General features: G+C 39.8%; 1 protein-coding gene across 1 annotated transcript; it reads right to left on the bottom strand.

Annotated features, from left to right (window-relative positions):
• Positions 1–788: 788 nt before the first annotated feature.
• On the bottom strand, positions 789–25,121 carry RAB12 (RAB12, member RAS oncogene family). The gene is made up of 6 exons (XM_083824232.1): positions 24,798–25,121; positions 12,509–12,569; positions 5,021–5,159; positions 4,392–4,481; positions 3,409–3,513; positions 789–2,896 (listed from the first exon to the last, which is right to left on the bottom strand). The coding sequence occupies exons 1-6, from the start codon at positions 25,045–25,047 to the stop codon at positions 2,783–2,785; spliced, it is 759 nt and encodes a 252-aa protein (XP_083680358.1). The 5' UTR covers positions 25,048–25,121; the 3' UTR covers positions 789–2,782.
• Positions 25,122–25,420: the final 299 nt, after the last annotated feature.

The raw sequence follows: 25,420 nt of genomic DNA, 5'->3' as shown, positions 1-25,420 counted from the left end.
ACATGGCCATGACCCACCCACCATTTTTTCATGGAAGTCAGGAAACCACTGTTACTTTGGAGCAGACGTTACTATCCTATTTCAGACACTTCTTTGATTTCTGATTGCTATGCTAGATTATCAAGAGACACTGCTGTGTATTTTTGTCAGCATGAAGAAACTGCCAGGGACTAGTGGACCTAGCAGCATCTGACAAGCGTAGTGGTAAAGCATGTTGGGCTTGGTATTAGAAGGAAACCATTTCCACAAACACCTGGGAGCACAGAAATGGGTTACTTCTAACCACGGCTCCTGAAGAACCATGATCTGCTAGCACAAGCTAGAACAGATCTATAACTGCAGCTAGTTCTCAGCTTCCCTTTTTTTTCCTCCTGTGATCTCCTAATGGTTGTGCAGGCTATTCTAAGAGTCCATCACAAGAGGTCAACAAGGGTTGGGCTGACAGATGAACTTCTGTATGAGGAAATGGAAAGCAATAATACTTCCCCCCCCACACCCATCCTTCCACACCACACTGCAAATGCTTGCTAGGATGTAAATGAACTTTGACTCACGTAAAAGTTGCGGGGAACAAGTCAGGAGACAAAACCCACTTTAGGATCATATCATAATGGATCTGAAGCAAACAATTTTCCTGAACTTTTTATGATTTCCAATGAATAAGTACATACAAGCACTCTTACATAAATAGGTCTCTCAAATGCAATGATTTTTCGTTTTTGATACAAGAGACTGGAATCCCAATTTACCTACATACAAACAGAACAATTACAAGAAGAAAGTTTATCTAAGTCAGATTTCTTAATTTTTATTAAATCCAAAAACTGCAGGAAAAAAAAATCACAAGTTTCTAAGTACATATAAAAACAAATCAGCTAAAATAGAATGGTTGTCAAATTAAAACTCGGTTTCCATAAATTTTCCTTCCCTGCTATTGCCCACAGTGTCATCAGAAATCCTACAAGTGCTTTAGAAATTGATTTCATCTTATCAATATGATAGTAAACCATAAGTTTACTATGTAAAAAAGCAAACTGTTTAGGCACAAGGTGGCAGAAGACATAAGCACAAATATCAACCATGCTTCCTTAATCTGTAAGTCTAAATCAAAATGTGCTAAAGACCTGCATGGTATTGTATTCAGAATGTCAGAGCTCACTCAGTGAAATAAGGGATCAAAAATTTTATTATTACTTTTTAAAATGTTTACAGTTCTGTGTGTCTTTTTTCCTTCCATAAAACACAGAGAAGCTGCTTCAGGCAGTGGTATAGCTTACTGTTCAGTGCCAGTGTTTTGGCTAGAGGAGTGGTAAAGGTGACAAAATGGTTCCAGCACCAGAGAATGAGAAGTAGAGAAGCTGTAGTGTGAAAAAGACTGGTTAATATTTGTGTTGCCAGTGTAATTAATAGTTTTGCAACCACCTGCTAAGATAGCATGACAACCAGTCACATGCTACTTGAAGATATCGGCTGGGCTAGGTCATCTCAAGACAGCAAGTATCAAGGTGAACAACTAATGCTTGCTGCTCTTTTAACAAGACCTAAAGGAACTGTCAAAGTTAAATAGTAAGGAAATTAAAACGAGAGTTGTTACATATTCTAGATTTTACCTTTTACCCATCATTCGATACTTGCCATTCTAATAACAGGTGCAGTTCCACTGTCATTCATAAATACAAAATTTTATTTGCACTTCATTAGTTTAGAAAGACCACAATGTTTTTCAATACCACAACATTCAGGACACACCAAGTTATTCAAATATGTAACTACTGATTTACCACAGCTAAACTAAACAGTGCATTTTAATAAAAGATATACCAAAGATATAATTCACAAATTCATTATCAGACAAAAACCTAACACAGTATTTGCTTGATGGGAATATTTTCCACCATTAGGAAAGAAAATCATTTCACCTTAATTTCCCCTCCCCCAACCCTACAGATGTCCAGACAAATACACACATATATTCCTTAACACAGGAAAATGCATTACCTTAATTTTTTTTTTTAAAGAATTTGTCTAGGACAGCAGCATTGCTTTTTATACCTTCTTTTAGAGCTTGAATATATCTCCATTCTTTTATTTAAACTAATTGATTCTTGCAATTAAGTTTATGCTTATGCAGAAAATTATATATGCAATTTGAGAGTGCAATCTTAGATCTGCACCACATGTGATGTCTTAGTACACAAAGAAAGGGTTCAGCATTAAACAAAATAAATAAGGCTGCCAAAAATTAAACTTAGCTTTCAATAAATCCAGTCAGCAGAGGATGCTACAGCCAAAAATGTTTTCACTACATTAAAATGAAACATAATGCTGATTATGGAAGCTTTGTACATAAAGTCCTCTGTTTTAAAAAAATTGTCTTTAAAATAGTTAGCAAAGCACCATATACTTATCTTCATACCAGAAGAGCTTCTGCCTGCCTGTTTATAATAACAAGAACTATTACGACATTTATGTCAAGAATAGGTATAGATTTAACTTCTCCTCCTCCTCAACTGGAAGTGTGGTAAATCCCAACCAACTGTACAGTATTTATAACACTGGGGCAATGAATGAAACATCATTGTGAGGGAGAGGGGTAATAATTAAATGTTATATAGCTGAATCCTACACAGGATTGCATATTTGCATATTTACAAGTTAGTGTGTAGCTCTGACTCGAATAACAAAGTGCAACAAGAAACTGCCAAATGATTGTAGTGCAGAGTACTATAGATACTTTCTTTACCCTCCCACTCCTATTTTTCACTCTGTATGGAGCAACAAGTCAACAGCAACGGACATGTGGCCTTGGAGGAGGCAGTTCTGGTGGGATTTCTGGCTCTGGTTGCAGGGACAGGATACTGTTGGACAACTCATTTCTTATAACATCCAGTGGCATCTTAAAGAAAAGAAAAAATCACCTGTAAAGAATCATCTGCACAGAACTCAGCAGGATGAGATAGTTTCAAGAGTTCACAGTCACCCAAAGCCTCCATTTAAGGATTTTTAGTTCTTATTAATTAGTGAACTACATTAAAGCAAGTTGTGTTAACAACGTCTTTCAGAAGTTACAAGACCCTGTTGAAATAAAGTCACTTTCTAAAAATAATGACACATTACAAGAGAACTGCCTGCACGTGAAAACAGGCAAATGTACAGTCAGCCACTGATATAAGTGAAGTTATAGGAAATAGGAAGCATAGCAAATAGGAGCAGATGCTTACCAAATTCAACATCAGTATTAAGTGAAACATACAGCAGTCTGTAAACTGCATCATGCCCACTACGTATTAACCTCTCCTGACAGTGTGCACTTACCCTTCATGTCCTCCCAACAAATACAATCAGTGATTCAGTATTTAAACTCTGACCATTCATGTGGTCACAGAAACTACCACCTCAGTATTTTACCTTTTTCAGAATGTCATCAACAAGTTTTAGAAATATTTCATCCACATTAAAATTATCCTTGGCACTTGCTTCACAGAACCGCATCCCAGTTATTTGCTGTGCAAACTGATGGAAGAGAAAATAAGGTAACTACACAAACAGCAACAAACAGCAACTATACTTTCCTCATAAAACCTTTAAAAACTTTTCTTGAAATCTGTGAAGGAACTTGAATTCAATTAATAATCCTGAATCTCTAAGGTACAGCAAATATTGCCAGATATAGCTGATTTTCACTTAGAATTGGTTTAATGGAAAAGCGTGCTACATTTTTCCAGACTTAAATCTGAGAAATTCATGTCTTCAGTTGACATGGACTACCGCAGATTGCCAAAGAGTAATAACTTCTCAGAAGATTCATTCTCAACCTTATTATTAAATGCAGAAAAGGGGAGTACAGATATAAGAATCAGCCTTGACTCCCTAAAAAAATTCTTAACTTTCAAATGTATGAAAGTGTATGTACTTTTGGAGTTGGAAGAAAACAAAAAAACATGAAAGCAAAGATGAGCTAAGGAACTGAGTAGCACTCTTGCCTAACCTAAAATAGTACTGAAAAGCAAATGTCTGGAAGAAGACAAAGATGGTCTGAATGGGCATATCGCTATTTATGCTTCAAGTCTTTACTATAGCCTTTTTCAGTCTACTTGACAAAGACAGGTATCATCTACACTACTGTGTACTGGGGCCAACAATCAGATCTGTAGGTTTTTTTTTTTCCTCTAAACAGCAAAGCCATACAGCTCCAGTAAGAAAGCATGTAATCACACATTGTATAAAAAGTAGTAAATATCATATGGATTTTTACAGAACATCACCACTCTCACTCAGTATGTTCCTTAGGCCTAACAGTTGAAACAAGAACAGCCACAGACTCTCCGCAGCAATGTCACAGCAGTTTTGATTATAGCTGTAACTCAAAATCTGTTTATACTTGTTCTTACCTTTTCTCCCTGCTGTCGAGAAATCTCTCGATCAACTTCACAGTCCAGTTTATTTCCGACTAATAGAAGCTCTGCATCTTCTGACGCATACTGCAAGTAAAACATTTTAATTAACTAAACCTAGAAAGATAAGACTTTGTAATGCCAACACAATATTAACAACAAAAAGGGCAATTCCTTTACTATATATAAGGACTCATTCTACACAGTTTATTATGGCAAAGTACTTCCGAAACATTTCAAGAATTTTCAACTTCAATTTTTAAACACCAATTTTAAAACATTAACTGAGAAACAGTTGTTGTTCCAGTTTGTTTATGAGTGAACATGGTGACTTATTTCACAGACCAAAATACAATATTTATTCATACCCCAGTGCATAGGCAAATGCATAATATTACAGATCTCCAATGGCAATTCTAACTAGGACAATTCCAGTCTGAGGATGCAGGAATTGACAACCATTTTGCAACAAAACACGTAATTATTAAATTCCTCCTAAAAGAATCTAACATAAATTAGCAGTCGTTAGTTTAATAATCCTACACATATACTGTTAAAAGTCTTATAGCGTTCCTTCGAGAAAAAGCTTCTCAAACAAAAAAATGAAAAAAACATTTAGAGCCTACCTTATCAATCATTTTCATCCATTTTGGTAAATCATCAAATGTTTCCTTCTTGGTGATATCATACACCAAAATAATTCCCTTGGCACTTCTGTAATAAGCTGAGGTAATGCTGTTGAATCTCTCCTGACCTGCTGTGTCCCTAAGAAGCAGCAGCAAACATTGGCACAAACATTTCACTGATTTGCAAAGTACACAATAACTTTGTTTCTATTTTAATAAAAACACCCCTCCCACTCATTAGACACTATATTGAAGATCTCCTTCTATATGTGTGAATTTCAGGCAAAAAAATGGAGCAGTACTTTCAATCACAAAAAGTTTTCACATCAGAACTACTTGTTCCATACTAACTTCACCAAGAAAGGCCACCAAACAGTTCTATATGCATCTGAAAATGAAGCTGTCCAATGAAATGAAGTTTTTGTGGGTTTTGCTGTTATTGTTATTTTTTAATAGCCCTGAAAAAATGAAAAAAGAAATGGAAACATGCTTATCAAACTAACACATCTGGACATCCACCTATAAAATGAGCAATGCATCAATCATTACGATTTGAGCTTTCAGAGTCTTTTTGGATCAACCACAGCAATTCAGCCGTAGTTCTAAGACTAATGCAGAGGCTACTGGCAGAAGTAAATGAAAGAAGCAAGCAGCCACTACATGGCATGGCTTCTGAAAACAGATTATTGGCTTTCACACTTAGACCTATTCATCTGAGGTGTTAGAAAAGCACTTCCAATCCTCATTTTCATAATTACAGGCATTTCTATCAGGTTGCACTTTACACAGGAGACCGTTTTCCAGAAATGATAGTGCTTTGCCTGTACTAGCTATAGTTTATATTCCAAAGTAGGTGATACAAAGTTATTTTTTTACTGAACACTGTTATTGAAGATTTTTGGCAGATACACTAAAAAAAAAAAAAAGCTGGTGTATACTGTAAGTCTTAAAATGTGACTGCTATCATGAGTGGAAAGTTATACAGTGCTACAAAGTGATCGAGTATTTGCTGCTTGAGTTCAGCCCCCAGAATTAATGGGTAATTTTTAATTTTTACTGTAAGTTAAAAGATGGCCAAAATTCAGAGTGGATGGGAGAAAACGTGCATCTGCAGGGGCTCAGAAGCTCAAAAGGAACTCTATTCAACAGCCACATTTCAGACAAAAGGAGGATGAATTTGGGAATGAGATTAACAATGGAGAGCTGAAAACACTTGTTACCAAAAAAAAAAAAAAGTTATGTTCACAAAATGCCACATTGATTGCCCTGAAGAATTCTTTTAAGGTTTATGCAACATAAGCTGTAGAAAAAACTACCACAAACCTATCTTGCTCTTCAAAAAATCTTTAAGGATCTTAAATAAGCAGGTTTAAAAACGAAGCACTTAACTTTCTCCTGAAATTGCCAGAAGTGTACTTGATAGCAACAAAACTTTGCTAGCGATTTCACAGAGTAAACACTGTCTACTAGGAAGAGATTTGAAACGTCTGCCTCGCAGCCTGTGGAAAAATATTGACTAATACTTCACTGCAAGTCAACATCATTGTGATAGCTTGGGGTAGGGAGGCTGAAGAGAACAAATTCCTATTGCGTCCATTTTTATTTTGTTTTTAGTCATATCCCATTCTCCACTCAAAACCTAAGAATTACATCCAAACAAACCTTTGGGACCCTACAGAAGGTAAAAACAGGTAGCCTGTTTCAAAAAGATTAAGCTCTTAGTATGTCAGAGCGGTTTTAGATGGTTAATTGCTTGCTTTCTTATCACTAATGAAGCATTTTTATTAAAGCAATACAAGTTCCGGCAGCTGAAGTCACACAGATAAATATTACTCAAAACAAGTAATTTGATTTTCTCTTCCCTTCTTTGCTATGGTCAGATTTGGTTTTGACAGGTCCTTTGGAAGTTCCTTCCACGAAGGATTTAAGAACTCTATTACGAACCGTTGATTTTCCACATATGGATAACATTGCTTCCGTGCTTATGAAGAGACTTGTCAGAATTAGGATCTCGTAGAGCAGCCTCTGCCAGCTGCTGCTCACCCAGCCGACAGACCAGGTGTGGATGGGATCCCTCCAGCTCCATCACTCTGCGCAGACATAGCCGGCTGGCAGGTGGCAGGGCATCCCCCATGTGGCAGAAGGAATGCGTCAAGTCTAGTTGTGGCCAGACTAATGAAAAAAGTTGCCTCTTACGCTGGCCAGTCTTCCCCTCTTCGGTGTGCCCTTCTCAGAACAAAGAAATAGAGGAGCTATTTCAGAGCTGCCTGGCTGGGCCTGCAGGTCCCCGCCGAGGACTTTTAGCAATTCCTAAGAGAGAGGGGCTACAGCTGAAGTACCAAGTCACTCGTTCATACATTAGAAAAACACAGGAGGAAAATAAATACACTAATGCTCAACTACCCTGTCTGAAGAGACTAATCGACACGTTAGATAAGCTGAGGTGTAAGCGATGGAGTCAACTACGCAACGTCACTCTCCGCCACTCCAGCTGTCTCCAGCCCCACATTTCCCCCAGCCTGCTGAGTGCTTTATCTCCAAGTCTATCTTGTGTTATCAGCCTCTCCTCACCCCACAACCTCAGGTGCTTGAAACGTTTATAGCATTCCCCAGCAGCTGCTCCTCTCCGCCGCCATACCCTCAGGTCCTGCACTCCTCAAAATATCCCACACTTTGTAGTCTGTCTTGCTGGCTAAACAAGACACACTGCACGCTGTGGCTAGTTCAAGAAACCCACAGACAGCCTGGCGACCCACTACACGTGTTAAATGGCCAGATGGCCACTAATTGTCACCTGCCAGTCGCACTAATCGTAGCGGGTTATGGCTGACTTTCTTTGCCTTGCTCTAACAGGCGGAGACTTCCACACACTTCACGTAACCAACGCACCGACTGCTGCATCAAATTTAAATGAAACCTGCCAACAGGTTTCTGATCGCAAGCATGATCTTAAAACCCTCGTTTCCTTCAAAAACCGGAAGCAAATAAACTGAATTTGTGGTCTCTAACATTACCGTAACACGGTATTAGAGAAAATTATCTCTGGAATAAGCAGTAATCAACAGGGGGCAGTTAATTTCGAATGCAACCCCAAGCTGGCTGAGTAAGCTGCAGATGGAGTAATCAAGTTGATCTTACACGTGGAAACTTTTGTCTTCTACCAGGTGCTATGGTCTTTTTTTTCTTTAAAAAAAAAAAATAATGCATTAAATTCTTCCACCAGTGAGTAAAAAAAAAGTAAGTCCTAAAGCAGAGCTGATGTTAAAAGTATATCCACCTTAGATGCCTTCCCTTCACGTACTGTGCTGGAGAAATTAAGTTTGTTATACTATTCTCATCAATATATCACACTCCCACAGCCAGAGCATTTTAAGGATAGCTACTAAAGAACCAATAGAAAGCTGCAAGAAAAGACAAGAATTATGTAACTGCTCTAACAGTATGCAACTTCATGAATTTTGTGAATGACACTAAGTGCTGCTAGTTCCTTTTTTCTCTGGTAAGAATCGACAGAAAAGAATCACTCAGTCCAATTTCATTCAAACATCACAAGTCCAAACAATAAGTTACTACAACTTGATCAGTGATTTGTCATCACTGAGAAAATATAACAGCTGAGTCCTTTGCTTTTTTTTTTTTAAATACTAAAACCAGTTTTCTTTTATTGATTTTTCAAGAACTTGTTTTAATGGAAAAAACAATGATATTTCTAAATCGTACTCACAAACACACGACATATGACTCCTTGACCAACTACAAACTGTAATTAAAAAAAATCCTCGCTTGACTGTTTTTCTGCTTCAGCAACAGAAACTAGACATCACTCCAAAAATGCAAACAAATGTTACACCAAACAAAAGCAAATGAAAAAAAAACAAACGCACAAAGCCCATTTTCAAGTGTTGACTTGCTGTATTCCCATTATTTCAGACTGCATAGAACACAATACAAATACAGCTGATCTTAATTAAGATACTTTTGGATAATTTTTGTTTTACATAAATGTTCTCTATCTAGAATAGTTGCTTGAAAGACAGACTCAAAACTGTCTTTGCCTCTGAAATTAGACTCATTTTTTAACGAGTGGTGGTGCAAAGTAGCAATAGAGGGGGATGTATTTTTAAACAAGTTAAAAAATAATGCTTTCTCATGCTTTGTGCATTTATGGAACTTGAAGATAACATTTTAAAAATGTTTTATGTCATTTTAGAGGTGAATTCTACCTGTCAAGCTGAGCTTTTCCTTCCCATAAATTAAAAAAAAATGTATTTATAATCTTTTATGATATGAAATAATTTATTTCAGAGGTACTAAACAGCAGGAACTACATTCTGTTAAGTTTCAGGACAGATTATCTTTTCCTCAGAAATTTTCCAAGAGGGTAATTGCCCATTAGGAAACCCTGAGCTGGCAGAATCAGAACTCTTTAGGAGAATGCAGCAGCCCAAACTACCTTCAGAAGCAGACTGTTTTCTTGCCAGGCCAGTAAATTTGTAGAAATACCAGAGGGCTCCCCTGGCAGACTGGCAGGACACAGCATAGTGGCACGGCACCACCTCTTCCAGCAGCCAGGTGCCTTCAGACAGGTAGCCGGGGCTGGCTAACTCTTGTTTTAGGCAAGTGTCCCGATGGCTCAGGGTACAGGGCACACTCCAATCCCCTGCTGTCCTCCTGAGCAGCCCCTGGCACACCACGCTTCGAAGCGTGAAGGTGCACTTCCTATATTTCCTCCAGTTTTCAAGCTCTGAAAAAGCACAGCTGCTCAGATTCGCTTCACAACTTAGCTGATCGCTCCAGTTGCTTTACCCACAGCCTAACTGCACCACACGCTGCTTCTCAGGGAACACGAACTCCTTTCAGCCCAGAACTGCAGCACAGAAGCAGAACTATTGCTTCTGGCAGCCCAAGGGGTGCTGCTGCCATCCAGGTAGAACAGAGAAGATGGATGCTACTTAGCATCCTCGGTGCTGCTCTCCTATTTTATATCCTAACGAGTAGCAGGTCGTTTCCTGACTGAAAGGGAAATCAGGAAAGAGGTCCTGTAGTTAGGAGGGACTGACTGGATAGGAACAAGTAAGCTAGCGGCAAGAGCAGAAGCCTCCATGATTCTTCAGTGCACAGTATCCACTTGGAAAGGAACATGGGAGACCAATTTGTATGCTGCTGTACTAACAGCAAGCAGGTGAAAGCAGCTTTCAAACGGATGTCTTGCACGCCTAGTTGACTGATATATCCAACATAGTTCTCTGCTGTTTTTTCCCTAACTTTAAGTGGCAGAGGTCTGTTGAGAACACTGTTGGCAGGGCAGTCAATGAAGAGACAGGTTGAGTGACCACTGAAAACCCAATGCGGTACTGAAATACCAAAATGAAACTAAAAAAGAAAAAAAAAACAACAAGAAAAAAAAAAACTTGTTTGATTTTTTGAAGTGGAATTATCACAACTAAAGATAAATAAACTTGGATGCCTCAAAATGCAACCTTAGTCATCTTAGTCGTTTTTAGAAAACGCGTGCAAAAATTTTGTAAATGGTTTACTGGAAAATACATGTTTCTGTAGTAGTTACTGTGACCTTTATAAGTAAGACCACCAGGAAATATGAGGCAACCTTGTTTCTGCGTAGGTATGAAAGGAGACTGCATTAGGGTCAACCACGCGTGACTCAAGTCTGCGTTTTTAAATTTCCAATGTTTGACTTTGTAAATTGCTTTCCTCTTTTCATCTACCAACTGAAAGTACAAAAAGAGTTAATAAATCAGCCCAACAACATATACAACATACTTCAGGATAAATTAGCAAAAGGAGTGGTTATCTAATTGCTTTTCAAAAAATTTACAAGTATGCCATGACAGGTTTAAGGGTTAGCTGTAAGAAGAGCATTTTAACAGCAACTGTTGGAGAGAAAGTGACACGTGGGAGCTGGAAGTCATACTCATGGATTTTAAAGTACTTTAAAATATTTTCTCTTTACAATGTGTTTTGTTCACCATTTTAGCAGGGCTTTGCACAGGAATACTGGTCACATTTTAGCAACCTATCAATTTTTAGTTTTAAGTTTCCTATATCCTACTAGCATATTCTCAATATGTGGAAAATAATGGTTTAAACATCTCTTTTCCAATAAAACTTCTCTTCTATGAAGTATTTATTCAACCTGAAGAAATCAATTGACAAGCTTTGCACATTTCACAGCAAAATTTCACATTAGGCATACGGTAGCATCTCCATATCAAAATTCTTTGTTACCTCTGTCAGCTTCAGCAGACCCTGGCTAACAATTGCTGGCTCAACTGCCAGCCTTGTGGTCACAGGTTTCCAAACAGGGACAGGTGATGGATGGAGACATGCCAGTAACATTCAAGTGTTAGGTGACTGATGACACCAAAGATGATGCAGCAGTTAACTCAGAGGGAAGCAAGACAGACACATGGTGTGACAAACAGAGTTGATGGTGACCTGCCAAGAGGAGTTAGTAAGCTCAATTCACTGCATCCATGTAGTTAAGAATGAGAAACCATCAGAATATCCCCAAAGTGCATTGAAGAGTTATTCAGAGCTTTTTCCCCCTCTATAGATTGTTAGCAGCTTTAACAGCTTAACTACAATGCCAATTATGCATCAAGCACTATTAATAAACAAAGCTAAGCTTCTACATAGTAGCATATAAGATTAATGTATATTAACATAGCTGGTTTATTCTCTCGTCACAATGCTTATGTATTGCACTACTCTGCGAAACAAAGGAGCTCTTAAGCTCAAAAATTCCTAAGCAATATAAATTGTTTTAATCTTTGGCATGGGGAATTGTTATGAGGAAACATGTAACCTACTCCAAAAAAGAAAAGCTGAGCTCAGACGTTGAGCTTTCTGCAGCAGGACATCAGTTCTAGTTAAAGTGTACGGTCTTAGTTGTATGGAATTATTTTACTTCTCAGTGCTGTTTATAGTGGGTATAATTTACTCGGTCTTGAATGCCCTTTGCTTTCAGTTATTTAATATAGCGTCAAAGAAACAGCACTGCCTATACCAAGTTTTATAAAAATAGTTTAGGAAATATTTTACAGTTGCTTTATAATTGCTTTTATAACAAAAGTCAATTTTGAATGGTCTAGAATTAAAAAACAAACAAACAAAAAACAACTTTCTCTAGCATCTATTTAACATGGTTCCTTTTGTTTGTAGAACTCCTATATCTCATGCAGACAATTTCACACTTTTAGAAAAAAGGGCTCGAGACCTCTGTGATGCATGAGTATTTCAGTAGTTACACTCCTGTCCTATTTCTAATTTTATCTTTCTCCTCCTTTATCCTCACAAAAATCTAAGAGCTATTTGGTTTTGCTTAAGTCTTACGGGAATAGAGGAGAGGAGCAAAAGGGTAAGAGCTAAACCAGCTTATAACAGTTAATAGTATTAGACAAGCATATTGATTCATGCTATAACATAAAAATTAAAACATACTGCTGGTTGCACATTTGTTTTACTTACCAGATTTGTAATCTAATTTTCTTTCCTCTTAGCTCTACTGTTTTGATTTTAAAATCAACACCTATAAATAAAATACAGTAAACAGAAAAGTAGGAATAAGAAGCAAAAGTAACGAGGGTGTAATTATTATTACTATTTTTGGATTTTTTTTTTTTTTTAAATATCAAATTTAAACAGTCTGAACAAGCAGAAGGGTTTGCAACCCTATGGGTCACCTCGGGAACATCAAGGGGATCTGACAACCGCTGTACAGTCTGTGAGCCATCCAATTTGGCAGCATCACAACATAAACCTTCCACTTTGTGCACCACTCTCAGCAGCAGGTAAACCCAACGTAAGAGTAAAACAACGGGCACGGTTGGTTGTTTCTCCCTTATTCACACCGACTGCCAAGGACAAGCCTGCTCTACTTTCAACTGGCACAGACGCCTTGGAGCATGAAGCAAACCCCGTCCCCTCCACACCAGTTCTGCTGTCTGTGACATGGAGCAATACACATCCATCCCCAAGCTGGATGCTTAGTTTGACATTTGTGAAGCACGACAGCACAAGTGCTGGAATTGTGGTTGGTTTATGCAGCTTGTTAGCACCGTCATTCTTAATTCCTGCAAATATTTAGAAACAAACTGCTTAGATTTAGATCGACTTTTAAAATTCCTTTTATACCTGTGTGGTACTTTCATCCATCATCTCAAAACTCCAGGCACATTTTGAATGCATGCTAAATATCAAAGACAGAACCATGAAGACCTTGTTATACAGAAATATTTTAAGTCCAAAAACTGCTGGCAATCAACACATAAGACATACTATGGTCAAACAATATCTAGACACAAAAGAATACCACCTCTCCCACAAAAATATTTCAGGGGAAAAACGTCCTAGAATATCACCATATTTGTACATTGTTTGCCTGATCATTTTAGTATACATTTGTGTAAAGATTTTTGCCTCAGTTCTTCCTGCTGAACACCATCCCTTCTAACAGAGCTAAATCAGAAAGCAGGGAAATAAAAAGACAAGAGAACATGGTTCAGACTGGTACACTTAAACTCACACAGAAGTGTAGAAGCATACTGTGTTGGAAACACTTTTCTCTTTCACATACAGGAGTACAGATTTTTATTTCCTCCAACAGAAAAATACACATTTCCTAACGCCTGTTCCTGGTAAAAGCCAAGTGCCCCTACTGATATTGCTAGAATCAAGACCAGACTATCATTTCTACAGAAGGAATTGAATTTGGCCCTTGCTTAAGCTTTCCAAAAGTCCTGAAAAACTTAATTATAAAGAAAAAAAAGTTCATTTTACATCCCGAAAACCAGTTACACATTGTCGACTTGGCATTTATTTCAAAGTGCTTTTAGAGACAGTCATGCCTGTAAAGCTGTTGGCTAAACTGGAATAAGTTTAGAAAAATTAGTTATATTTTACTAATGGAAATAAAAAGATAGCTTCGATTCTACTTTTAATTTGCAAAACAGGTTGTCACTGTTTAGCTAGACTAAATATGTAAAAGGATCACTGATCTTCATTCCCCTAGACAAAAGTCCCTTCAAACAGCTTGCAGTTGTGTACTACAGAGTGATAAACGTGTGGGTTATCACCACGACAGCTATTCTTCTGCATGTCCTTAAAAGTGTCTAGCACAGTTATTCACCAGGTCTAAGAGTTGCTCAGGACATGTGATGTTTATGCTCCGCTTACCGAAATGTACCCCATTCATACCCCTGTGGGGTTCTTACAGAATACAAGAACCAAAGTAATAAACTGATTTGTCTACAATTTTAACAGCAATTTTCAAGCATTCATATGCAAACTGAGAAAACGTATTACAATAAGTAAAGTTTCAGAACATTCATTAATCCTAACTTTAAGAAACATTTTCTGGCACTTCTGAAAAACCAACATTTCTGTTAGTGTAAATGTTAACTATTTCTACTACTAAATGCCTTTTCTCTACATAATTTCATTTAAACTATAAAACGCAGTTGTCTGAATGGTCACAACTTTGTCTACAACAAGACAGCTGATTTACTGGCAGAGGAGGTAATCAGTATTAACTGAAATCGCTTCAGACCTCTCCCTTCCTCGAGGAAGCTGGAATACAACCGCCCCAACGTCTCACCTCGAATTCCACTGCCGCTCTCTCACACAGCATGCTATGCGATCTGCCGTTCATCTGAGACCTCCAGTTAAAATAAAATAAAAATAAATCTAGCTTCACCATCCTGCTGAAATCTAAATAGAGAAAGAATCTACCATACTCATACAGGGGGCATACTTGGACTTGGCTTAGCTTAACAATTGTACTTGCAGAGGAGCTTGACCAAAGCAGAAGGTCAGAGAGAATACGGTTTCTGCTAAAGGAAAAGCCCATTGTCACACGAGAAGTCTTTTATCACCTCTGATCCAAAACTATGTATCAAAAATCATCATGAGAACTTCATGCATGTTTCACCCAATTCGTTATCAAAATCTCCTATTTATTAAATAACCGGTTTATATACACTGTCTTGTAAAACCAAGGAACAAGAAGGTATGTAGGTATGCTTCCCTCACCCCTTATTTTTTTTTTTTTAAACGGAAAAATAGGTAACGAACTAGAGAGAGAATATACTACTGTTCTAACAAAAGCAAATTTCAACTCAGAATTTCCTGGGACCACTGGGCACAACCTACATCAATGAAATCAAGCAGAAAAATGCCTGCAGACGAAAAAGACTGTTTCAAAATAAATACTATCTCAATAATAACTCTTATTTCGAAGGCAGGTCTTTCTATTAATTATTTTAACAGTCATATCATGAAAAATTTCTACTTTGCAACAGACAATGCAAACTAGTAAGTTTTAAGAGAAGCGCATTCTTCTATAGAACTGTTTGAATCGTTTAATACTTAAATCAGACAGCTTGCCAGCGCTAAGCAAAAGTTGCTCAACTGATTTTTATAATTAGTAATGCTCAGCAAGCATCAACACAATACCAAAGCTTCCCGTCTGCCAACACTGAAGGAAAAGACTGGCAACTTTCCTCTTGCAAATGAAGAAATAAATCCCTAAGCCTGTCAGACTCCAGTGCTGTGTTTCACCATATACCTGCCAAAGGTACAGCTTTGAGTTCATACACAAACTCGTAATTTAATTAGAATAATACATACGTTGGTCTTCCACTTTAATTTCAAACATCATAAGAAAAAGTTCAACGAAACAAACAAGTTAGCTTGACTAAGGTCTATGAATATAACTACATGTGAAGCTTTGCTATCTACTTAATTTCTCCAATTACTAAAAACCAGAGGAAAAACTGTTAACAGTCCCAGGAAGTCAATCAGGAAACTCATGCTTTCCACTGTTACATACAACAAATACTTGTTAGGCACACATGGCACAGAGGTAGACAGCTGGGTCTTCCCATTCACATACACCGAGCACGAAGAGCAGTCTCGGGTGCTCTGATACTTGTAGTTGTAGAACATGCTACTCCCATTCTTCAGAAAAATAACTGCGAGCAGTCCTTTTAAGCCCCTCCGCTCAGCTAATGGCAGAGCAGGTATTAAGTCTGCTCTTAAATTTTTATTATTTTATTTTTAAGGAACTGCTTTGTAACACTACAGTATTGACGGCAAGAATATTTGACAAATTCTTTAAAATCCTTGCTTCAAAGAGCTCCTAATGCACAGTTGTTCCCAGTTACATACAGATCAGGAAAACCCAGGGATCAATAATCACCGCTGGCAACAGCACCAAATCTGAAAAAAGCATTTTACAAGGGCACAGGATTTTAAAGGTCTCTCTTCACCTTACTCTGTAGCTTATTAGGATTTTAAAGGTCTCTCTTTACCTTACTCTGTAGCTTATTAGTGGTATTTTGAAAATTTTACACAAAGCACAGTGCTTTTGTGGTGAAAGCAGGTAAACTCTGGATTAAAAGTATACTTCATACAAATAAGAGCACCTACTAAAACATGCACTCAACTGAAGTAATGCTTTTTCCAGGAAAAATAAAGGGCTACTAGACCACAAGGCAAATAGAGGGGGGTTATTTGCTTATTAATTTATTGAGTCTGTTAAACACACAGCTAAGCAAACTGTCTGTGCTCCCTTCCAAAATAAACAGCCCTAAAAGAAAGAACAGGCACTCAAAATAGAAGCGCCCTAATGAAGTTCTAGATAAGGGCAAGTCAGTGACAATGACGTATCTTATAACTGCCCCAAACTTGACACTGTTCCAGACTGAAAAAAATCCAATAAAAATTTAGCCCGGAACAGATTTTAACATAGATTTTAACATTTCTTGCCCCAAACAGGAATGAAAAGTTACCTACTAAAGCATAAACTGAAACACACATAACTGTGTCTTGTTTCTCCCTTTAAAGCTAAAACATTTTGTCTCGAAATAAACACCGAAGAAACTTCTCACTATGCATTCTGCATTTAAGCTTTAATTAAATCTTATTTTTTTTTTTTGCCTAAGTGGCAGAAAAAGGAAGTGGAAATGTTTTGCTTAATGCACACAGTGACCTTAAGAGGCCAAGATTTCCTGATCACAAAGTTCAAGCAGGAGCTGGGAAAACAGATGGAAACAGAGCACACAACCCCTGCCTCCAGCTAAAATCGATTCCAATAGATGACATTTTCAGAGACCCATTAGCTATGCGCATCAAAGCCGTTCAATCAGTGAAAAATAATCAGACCATATCTGAAGAAACACAATCGGTTTAAAAACCCAGGGTTTGTGTCCTGAAGAACCAGCCAAAAGCGACCGAATTCAAAGACTGGGTCGGTTTGTTTACTTTGGGCATCTGACAGCATTGCACAGAGAAGTTTTCCTGCTTCCCTACAGCCCATGGCTCAGGTCATGGGCTTCCCAAGGCAAGAACCACCTCTGTCACCAGTCTGCACAGTGTCTGCTGTAATCCAGCCCTGCCCTGTGACTAAGCACTAACCACAAGGCAGTTCTTGCACCTGCAGCCTCTAGGAACTGCTGAAGTCAAAGAAAAGACACTCAGTGGCTTCAGTGCTCATTTCTACCCTCTTGCTGGGGGAGGAGGAGGGACAAGAACAAGGCACAGGGGAGCGGAGGAAGGTTACTAAAATTGTTTTGGAAAAAAAATAAACCGTCATATTTAACTTTAATGGAAGCTGGAAGGCATGCAGGTAATTTTGAGAACCACCAAAGTGGAAGTACCCCTCTCAAACCGCACATTATAAGAGTAAAGATCACAAAGAGATGTGGAAGCACTAAGCGTTAGTCACATATGAGCCAGTTTGGGGATTGCTTTAGAGGCAGGTAAAGCACGCCGTCCGCAAAGCTCTGCAGTGTAATTCTAGAGCCATTAACATGCGGAAACTTGAGACTGCTCGCCTAAAATAAAAGTCTACACGGACCTCGACTGGCAACTGCGCTACAGACCGAAACGAAACAGACACAACAACACACAAAAAAGTAATATACATGCAGCGACTACATTTTAAAGGTACAGTTATAATGAGTTTTTGGGAATCTGACGTTGATTTCTGAATGCCTGATATACTGTTTATGGACGTCTCAGTTGCTCGGTACTTCCAAACTCAACGAGAACGGAGGAATTCATTTGTTTATAATTTTACTGTCTGTGAGAATGCGAAGTCCTTCAGAAAGCGTAAACGTTTTACACTATTTACAGTGCTAACTTCAAAGCACGGACCAGAATTTTGATAAACACAATGAAGTAAAGGGGATAATGGAATGAATAAGATTCGCTGGGCTTTCTTGAAGATAAAAATATTACAAAACTCCTCATTACAGAACAGAAAAACATCGTGAGCTACTGGTCTACAACTACCTGACCTTGAAAGGAAAATCAACTGTGAAAGAAAAATTAATTAATAGAACTCCAGATTTTAAAAAGGCTGAATCTATTCCAAAATGGGACTGAATTTAGGATTTTGGTTTGGGTACTGAGTTTTCCACTCCTTAGATGCCAGGAGAAATAAATTGTAAAAGTGTTGCCATATGCTGTTAAATAGGTGCAGTCTTAAAAAGCGGGAACATCAATCCTCTCCCTCAGTTAGGGACAGCCCAGAAGAGAAGCGTCTCAGACACGTCAGGCTTTTTGTGATGAAAGGCACTCCACAGAGAATCTCCTCCATTTCATGGTTCAGCTGAAAACACGAGTATTCTGCAAAGTGCGTGCGCTATTTTCACCAAAGGAACATTTGAGTTCACAACTTCCAGAAAGAAATACGAAAGTCCATAACAGAATCACATGCCCCCTTTTTTTTTTTCCTTTTGCTCCTGACACTCTCAGCTGTTCACAGCCCAGACTGAGTTTGACAGCTGCATTCCACTCTCCTTCCAAACCAAACTCCACATGCGACACCACTCAAGTGGGCTCTTGGTTTTTTCTGTTCTTTTACTTGCATATTCTCATACATTCACTGACACTGGACCACGAGATATTTGGAGAGCTCTGCAGTGTTGATATAACCCAGTAGCTGAACATTTGTACCAGTTTAGAGCAGCAGGTTTACAAATGACAAAATCAATTGCAAATTTACTCCTTGGTAATTCAAAAAAATAAAAATAAAAAATAAAAGTAAATTAAAAAAGAAAAAAAAAGAAAAAAGCTCCCCAATACCCTGCTCCTGAACCCTGATAATTTATACCACCTTGCTACTACATTTTCCTATTTTAAAACACAGTTTTGAGCCCCTTATGAGGGCTCAAATGGTTACGCGTGGAAAATAATTGCTGACTCCACCAGATGCTGTAAAACATGCTTAGCTGACACATACTCGGCAAACAATTACTTGCTAGCTTCTTTCAGTTGTGGTCTCCAGCGTCGATTACAAGTGACAGCACTACTCCTAAAAGGTGGAAGGCAGTTTCCAGGGAACACAGGCTTCTGTTCAAAGATGCATTTCCTAAACCCATGGTTACAGAGCTGAAAACAAACAATGCGAGTTACTACACGCTCCCCAATTATCTCAAGGTTTTGTGTAAGGTTAAATTGTTTTCTGTGCGAGTTTCCAGCCTCCCGCTCTCTGCTATTTGTAGTTTGTCGAGTAACTGCAGCACAACACCAATGAGATATTTGTTAGTTTTATTTATGCTAAACTACGCTAGCCAAAAAGCCTGTATATAAGAGTAGACATACATTAATATCCTGGAAAAATGAAGATAAGGGTTAATTCTCACATAAATATTTAATATCATTGATCAGAACTTTCTTCCTTTTGTTTTGTACAACAGCAAAGATTTATCAGAGTAAGTACAGAGCTGATGTGGGGTACAAAGCCAATAAAAGGCTATCTGATCGCTACTTTATCACGATGTGGTAAAGCAAAAGACGTCTATTTCTATCCTTTCCTCCCTCTCTCCACTCCAATTAAGTTTTCAGTGCCACCTTACGGAAGGGAAAAAATCTTCAAAGACAAATTAAAACGAGTTATACTTATCAGAAAGAACTCATGGACGCGTATAAGTGTAGCAAAAATGTACAAAAAATGCTACTCTTCTAGTTGATGCAGGAGGTTTTTCAGAAAATTGAATGTAGATTGTTCTTCATCTCAGATTACAGCAAGTTACTAAACTTGCTTTTAAAACACAGGTTTTTATCATGATTTACCGAAAGATTATTTTTCAAGTGGTTAATAGGACATACCACGTTCACATCGCATGTGAGTGTAAAATATCGACAAGTAAAAAAAAATGACGAACGTAAAGGGCTGTTCTGAAAAAATGAACAATTGATACTAAAAAAATAATCAGGCCATTAATTTAAGTGAATATAACTAATATTGTATGAAAAACTTATGGGAATGAAAACTACACACGAACGTTGTTAGTCCAACTTTTAAAGACTAAAAACCAATGAAGGAGGTTGAATTAACAGCAGAAAACCAAAAATATACATATACACACACACACGTATGTGTACCTATGTACTGATCTATCATGCGTATGTATTAAAAACAGAAGATACCTTGCTTAAAGTTGCTCTGATAGAAGTTTAACCTAAAGTTTTCACCACTGCTGTTGCTTATTTGTGGAAGTTAGGCATTTTGCTTGTGTATTTTAAAAAGAAATGTCAGGAAAGAGACTGCTTGGAAGAAAAAGCTACAGAGCTCAGTAAACCTAATGAGCTCCCAACGTACACACCAACATACTGTTTCACGCTAACATTAAAGCAAAGTGAAACAGGGTCAAAGAGCAATTTTTGTGAAGTCAAAGGAGTCTTTCACCGCAGCACATTAGCATGCCAACAGGCTACAATTTAGTCCAAAGCAGATCGCAACCTTCCCATCCTGATCCACAACAAAACTTCCCATCACAAACTTAGCCGAGTAGCTCGAGCTATGATTTTGTTTACAAAAAAAAGTACTGAAGGAAGCTTTAGCATTTTCTTCAAGCGGTACTGTGGTGTCCCATGAATTGCTGCTAAAAGGAGCTGGCAGCAAGCCTGTAAGGGCACCTGAACTCTTACATTTTCAAAGGCAAGGCCTCTTTCCTGGGATGCTTTCACGATCGAGAAGAGCTGAAGGGTAAGACTAGGCCTCAGAAACTTTACATACTTGGCCAGCTCAGAAAACACAAGCAGGGGAGCTCTACTTGATTTGGAGGAGCAGGAGAGTCAGCCGCCTGAGAAGTGAGTCAGTGCAGGGCCTCCGGGTTGGGTGAGCAGGAACCTCAGGTTCTGAGATTAAAACCAGAATTTTGCCTGTGGCAAAATAGGGTGGAGAGGAAATAATACTGAGTACAGCTCTGTAGATCTGTCGTGGAAGAAAAATAGCATGGAGATTGATAATGAGCGAAGACTTAGATACAGATAGGGCAGACAGTCCTGAGGGTTAAAGGGCACACAGAGGCCTTTGAAAAATAAGAGGACTCTTTATTATAGTAATTATAATAACATCACTACTGAGATCTGAATTAAGATGTATTTTTTTGGGGATAAAAATACTTCGGGGAAAGTAAGGGAGGGGGGAAAGAAGGAAAGGCAAAAACTTCTCCTTTACCACCCATCTTCAAACCTCCTCACAACCATGCCAGTGAGTATCTCTCCTCTGGCTCTGGAAAGATCACCCTTTTTTATGCCTAATTTGGCAAATTTGGTTTTCATTGTCAAGAGTCTGAAAAACCTCCAAGTGATAGTCCTGGATCTTTCTCCTTTGTGAAAAAGGCAGGTGCATGGAGATCAGATAAAGACTCATAAATCGGAGGAATTTTTTCATTTTAAAATAAAAGTGTGTATGTGTGTGTATATATATATATATATACACACACATATATATATATATACACACACACATATAGATATATAGTTGACAAACTTAATATAATGCCAATATTACCTTTGAATAAGCATTCTTCCACCATGGAAAAGAAGTTACCTTAACTACTTTGGATTTAACACTGGCATGAACCCAGCAATTTTACATCACTGTAGATACGGAGTAACATTCCTAAAGAAAATTTCTCTGCCCAAAGAAATAATAAAAATAAGTTATAACCTAATAATAAGAACAAATATTCAAACCTAGCATGTAAAATTGGAAACAGCAGCCTCTATTTCTCATTTGACAACAGTGTGCAAAAGTCAGTAAATATTTGAGCACAGTGAGTATTCTCAGTACTGTGTAAATAGCAGATTAAGTAGACACAATATTCTATGCAACTTAATGCCCAAAATAAATACATCAAAAGAATTTTAGATCAACAGCACATCGTGTGCCATTATGAATAATGTGCCAAAATCTGCCAAGCTATTTTTGAACACTTTCAAAGAACTTCAGTGTTTTGAGATGAGACAGAAGACGTTGATATGTTTTTATTGCAGAATTTACTTCACCAATCTGGCAAATTTAGTCCTTGTAAATTAACATTAAAGTACTGTATCTTTTTTAATTGAATCCACACCTCCCCACTCATGCAGAAACACTCAATTTTTCCAATTACCTGGCATTATTATCCTAAGCAGCACTTAGAGACAAAAGTCACCCGGTCACTTCTAATACGTTTTGGACAAGGAAAGTTTATGGACATCGCTGTCAGAGAAGACTTCTGAGTAGCCTGCACATTTCCATGCAAGAGGTTAAGGTGTTAAATATTCTGCTTGGCCTATACTTCCAGAGGCTTAGTAAAAACATACAAAGTAAGGTGGAGACCACTAACCAATGTAAGGGAGTTAATATGTATTTTAGGGTTCTGTTTAAAATACGCCTTCAATAAGATAGGTAGATACAGCAAATTTTAACCGTTCTTTAATAATAGTCATTTCAAATTTAATCTCAAGGTATATTCTGTTTACATAACTTCCCCTGAAATGAGATCAGTCACACGGTTTTCAATAATGTTTCAAAACACATTCTACACTTACACTTCTTGAAAATCACTGCAGTAAGTAGTTAGGAAGGAAGAGTTTTATGATTTCAACTGTGTATCAAAGTCTGACTTCAGATCATTTCTGAGTGTGGGTTATTTTCCATCCACCTAACACGTAAGCAGCGGAGGTTACTTTTTCTTACTTTACGGTGCAAAACAGTGGGGTGCGAGCTTTCAGTCCTGACTGCGAAAAGCTCTTTCATTTAGCAGTTGAAGGATCTGGGGGAACCTCAACAGCTCTCAACTTTAGTCAGAGGGCCTTGCAAGAATGCCATTACTGTCAAGTCTTTCTTCCATGTGTTTTGGCACAAGCTGATTTCCCTATGCTGCTTTATGTTGGCACACTTTGTACATTATACATTACGTAATCTTCTGTCTAGCAGCACACCACCATTTATTTCCTGCCTTTTTTTTTTTTTTTTTTGGAAAATAAGGAAGCTTCTCTGCCTCAGTCACTGTCTCGGTTATCTAGCAAATCAGTTTTGCTTACAAGGCACCAGACTGGAAGTCTGGACTGGGGTCTAGGGCGCGTCCTCTCAGGTCTCAAGATTCGCGTCAGGAAACTAACCCGAGTTAACAGAGAGCAGTCCAGCCCCAAAAGAGCACTGAATGTAGGTCAGCCCAAAGGAGATGCACGCGAGTTCAAAACCATACATAATCCTGGAGAATTAATAAAGAACAGAGTCCACTGTCAGTTCTTCCCTAGCTCACCATATGCTTAACTAAACCAGCCCATCTACAGAAACCCTCAGCGTTTCTTCATGACAACACATCGCTTCAGGATTACGTCTCTGACATGTTATCACTTCTTTCTAACTTCTGAAAAGTTAAGTTACTGGCTTAAATACGTCAACACTAACAGGCTGCTAAGAAGAGGAGCCACAGCTCTATCAGATTTGGAGTTTTAAAGGACCTAGGAAAGAATGAGAACAAAAGAACTGACAGAACACACATTAAAGTGAAAACAAGGATAACTGTGTTATTCTGTCACAGGAAGATCATCTTGAAAAGTAACAATCTAGTTTCTAAAAGGCGATACAGTCACTTTCCATCAGATGCTATACCCTTCCTCACATTTCAAGCTGCAATTAAGCTACGCACACGTACTTTACAATGACACAGACTTAACAACCACCTCGCTGCAACACTCAGGAGTTCAGTCCCAAGAGCAGGTCTCTAATAACGCGGACTCACTACCTTGCTTTCCGCCCCTTACACACTCAGGCATTGAGACAGGAGGCATTACGCTACCTCAAGGGCTTGCACCAGTGACTAAACCACGCGCAAGACGCTGCTCTACAACACTAGGAAGTCGCCCTCCGGTTTGCTGTGCTGGAGCAAAAGGTGCAGTATGCTCGAGAGGTACTCTTCAAGAAATAAACCATTAGCTTCCTCCGATCTAATATTGCGGAGGGTTTTCTGATGGAGGTACAACAACAACAATCTGGAGTTAACCGGGCTATCACCTGGAATAGCCTTTGGAGTCCCACCAGCTACGTGTCGCACGACCCCCCGGCTCCTGAAATGCTCCTGTTTCCTCACACACGACACCACAGCGACCTGTCTCACCAACCACCCCTAATTTATCTTCTTTAAACTGTGTTTTTTTGCTAGCGCGAACGAAGCAGGAGACCACACACCTTGCCCAAACTTGCTAGGACGCCAAGGACCCCCACCACCTTCATAACCGAGCGCCGTGAAGTTTGGCACAAGGGCCCTGCGCAGGGGCTCCCCTGGGAGCAGAAGCCCCCCGGGGGTGTCCCACCGCCCCCCAACCCACCCCGGTGGCGGCCCCGGGAGCCACGGGGCAAAAGGGACGAGGAACCGAGGCCCGGGCCGGTGTTTACACGGCCACACAGCGCCGGGTGGGCCCGGGGAGCGGCGGGGCGAGGACGGGACGGGGCGGGACGGGTCGGCCTTACCCACGGTGGACTTGCAGGCCTCGCAGAAGGTGTCGTCGGTGAAGCGCTCCATCAGGCTGGTCTTGCCCACCCCCCGCGAGCCGATGATGATCACCTGCAGCTTGAAGTCGGCGGGGCGCGGCGGCTGCTTCCTGCGGCGGGCCTGCCCCCCGGACAGAGCCGGCGACCCCCCCGCCGAGCCCGCCCCGAGCTCCAGCCCGCCGCCGCCCCCCGCCACCCTGCGCTGCGGCAGCCCCGAGCCCGGCTCCATCAGCGCCGCATGCGGCGCCGCGCTCCCGCTCCCCCTCCCCGCCTCCGCCGCCGCCGCCCTCCTCCGCCCGTACCCTGCCCAGCCCCGGCTCGCCCACAAGCCACCACCGCCCGCGGCCGCCCCGCCACCGCCGCCGCCCGGCCCGAGGGGAGCGGCGCCGGCAACGGGAACGGGAACGAGAACGGGAACGGGAACGGAACAACTCCGTGGCGACGCCGCCGCCGAGCCCGGCCCGGCAGCGCAGCGCCCTCTGCAGCGCCGGAGCCGCGGCCCCGCGCCGCAGTGCCGGGGGCGGGGGGCGGCCCGCACGGCTCCGCCCCGCGGGCAGGGCACGGATCGCGGTCAGGGTGCTCGTGGAGCGAGGCCTGGCCGT

This window comes from Anser anser (genome assembly GCF_964211835.1).
Source record: "Anser anser genome assembly, chromosome: 2".
NCBI lineage: Eukaryota > Metazoa > Chordata > Aves > Anseriformes > Anatidae > Anser > Anser anser.
The sequence above is the reverse complement of the archived record's forward strand: the minus strand, read 5'-3'. Positions and strand labels throughout refer to the sequence as shown.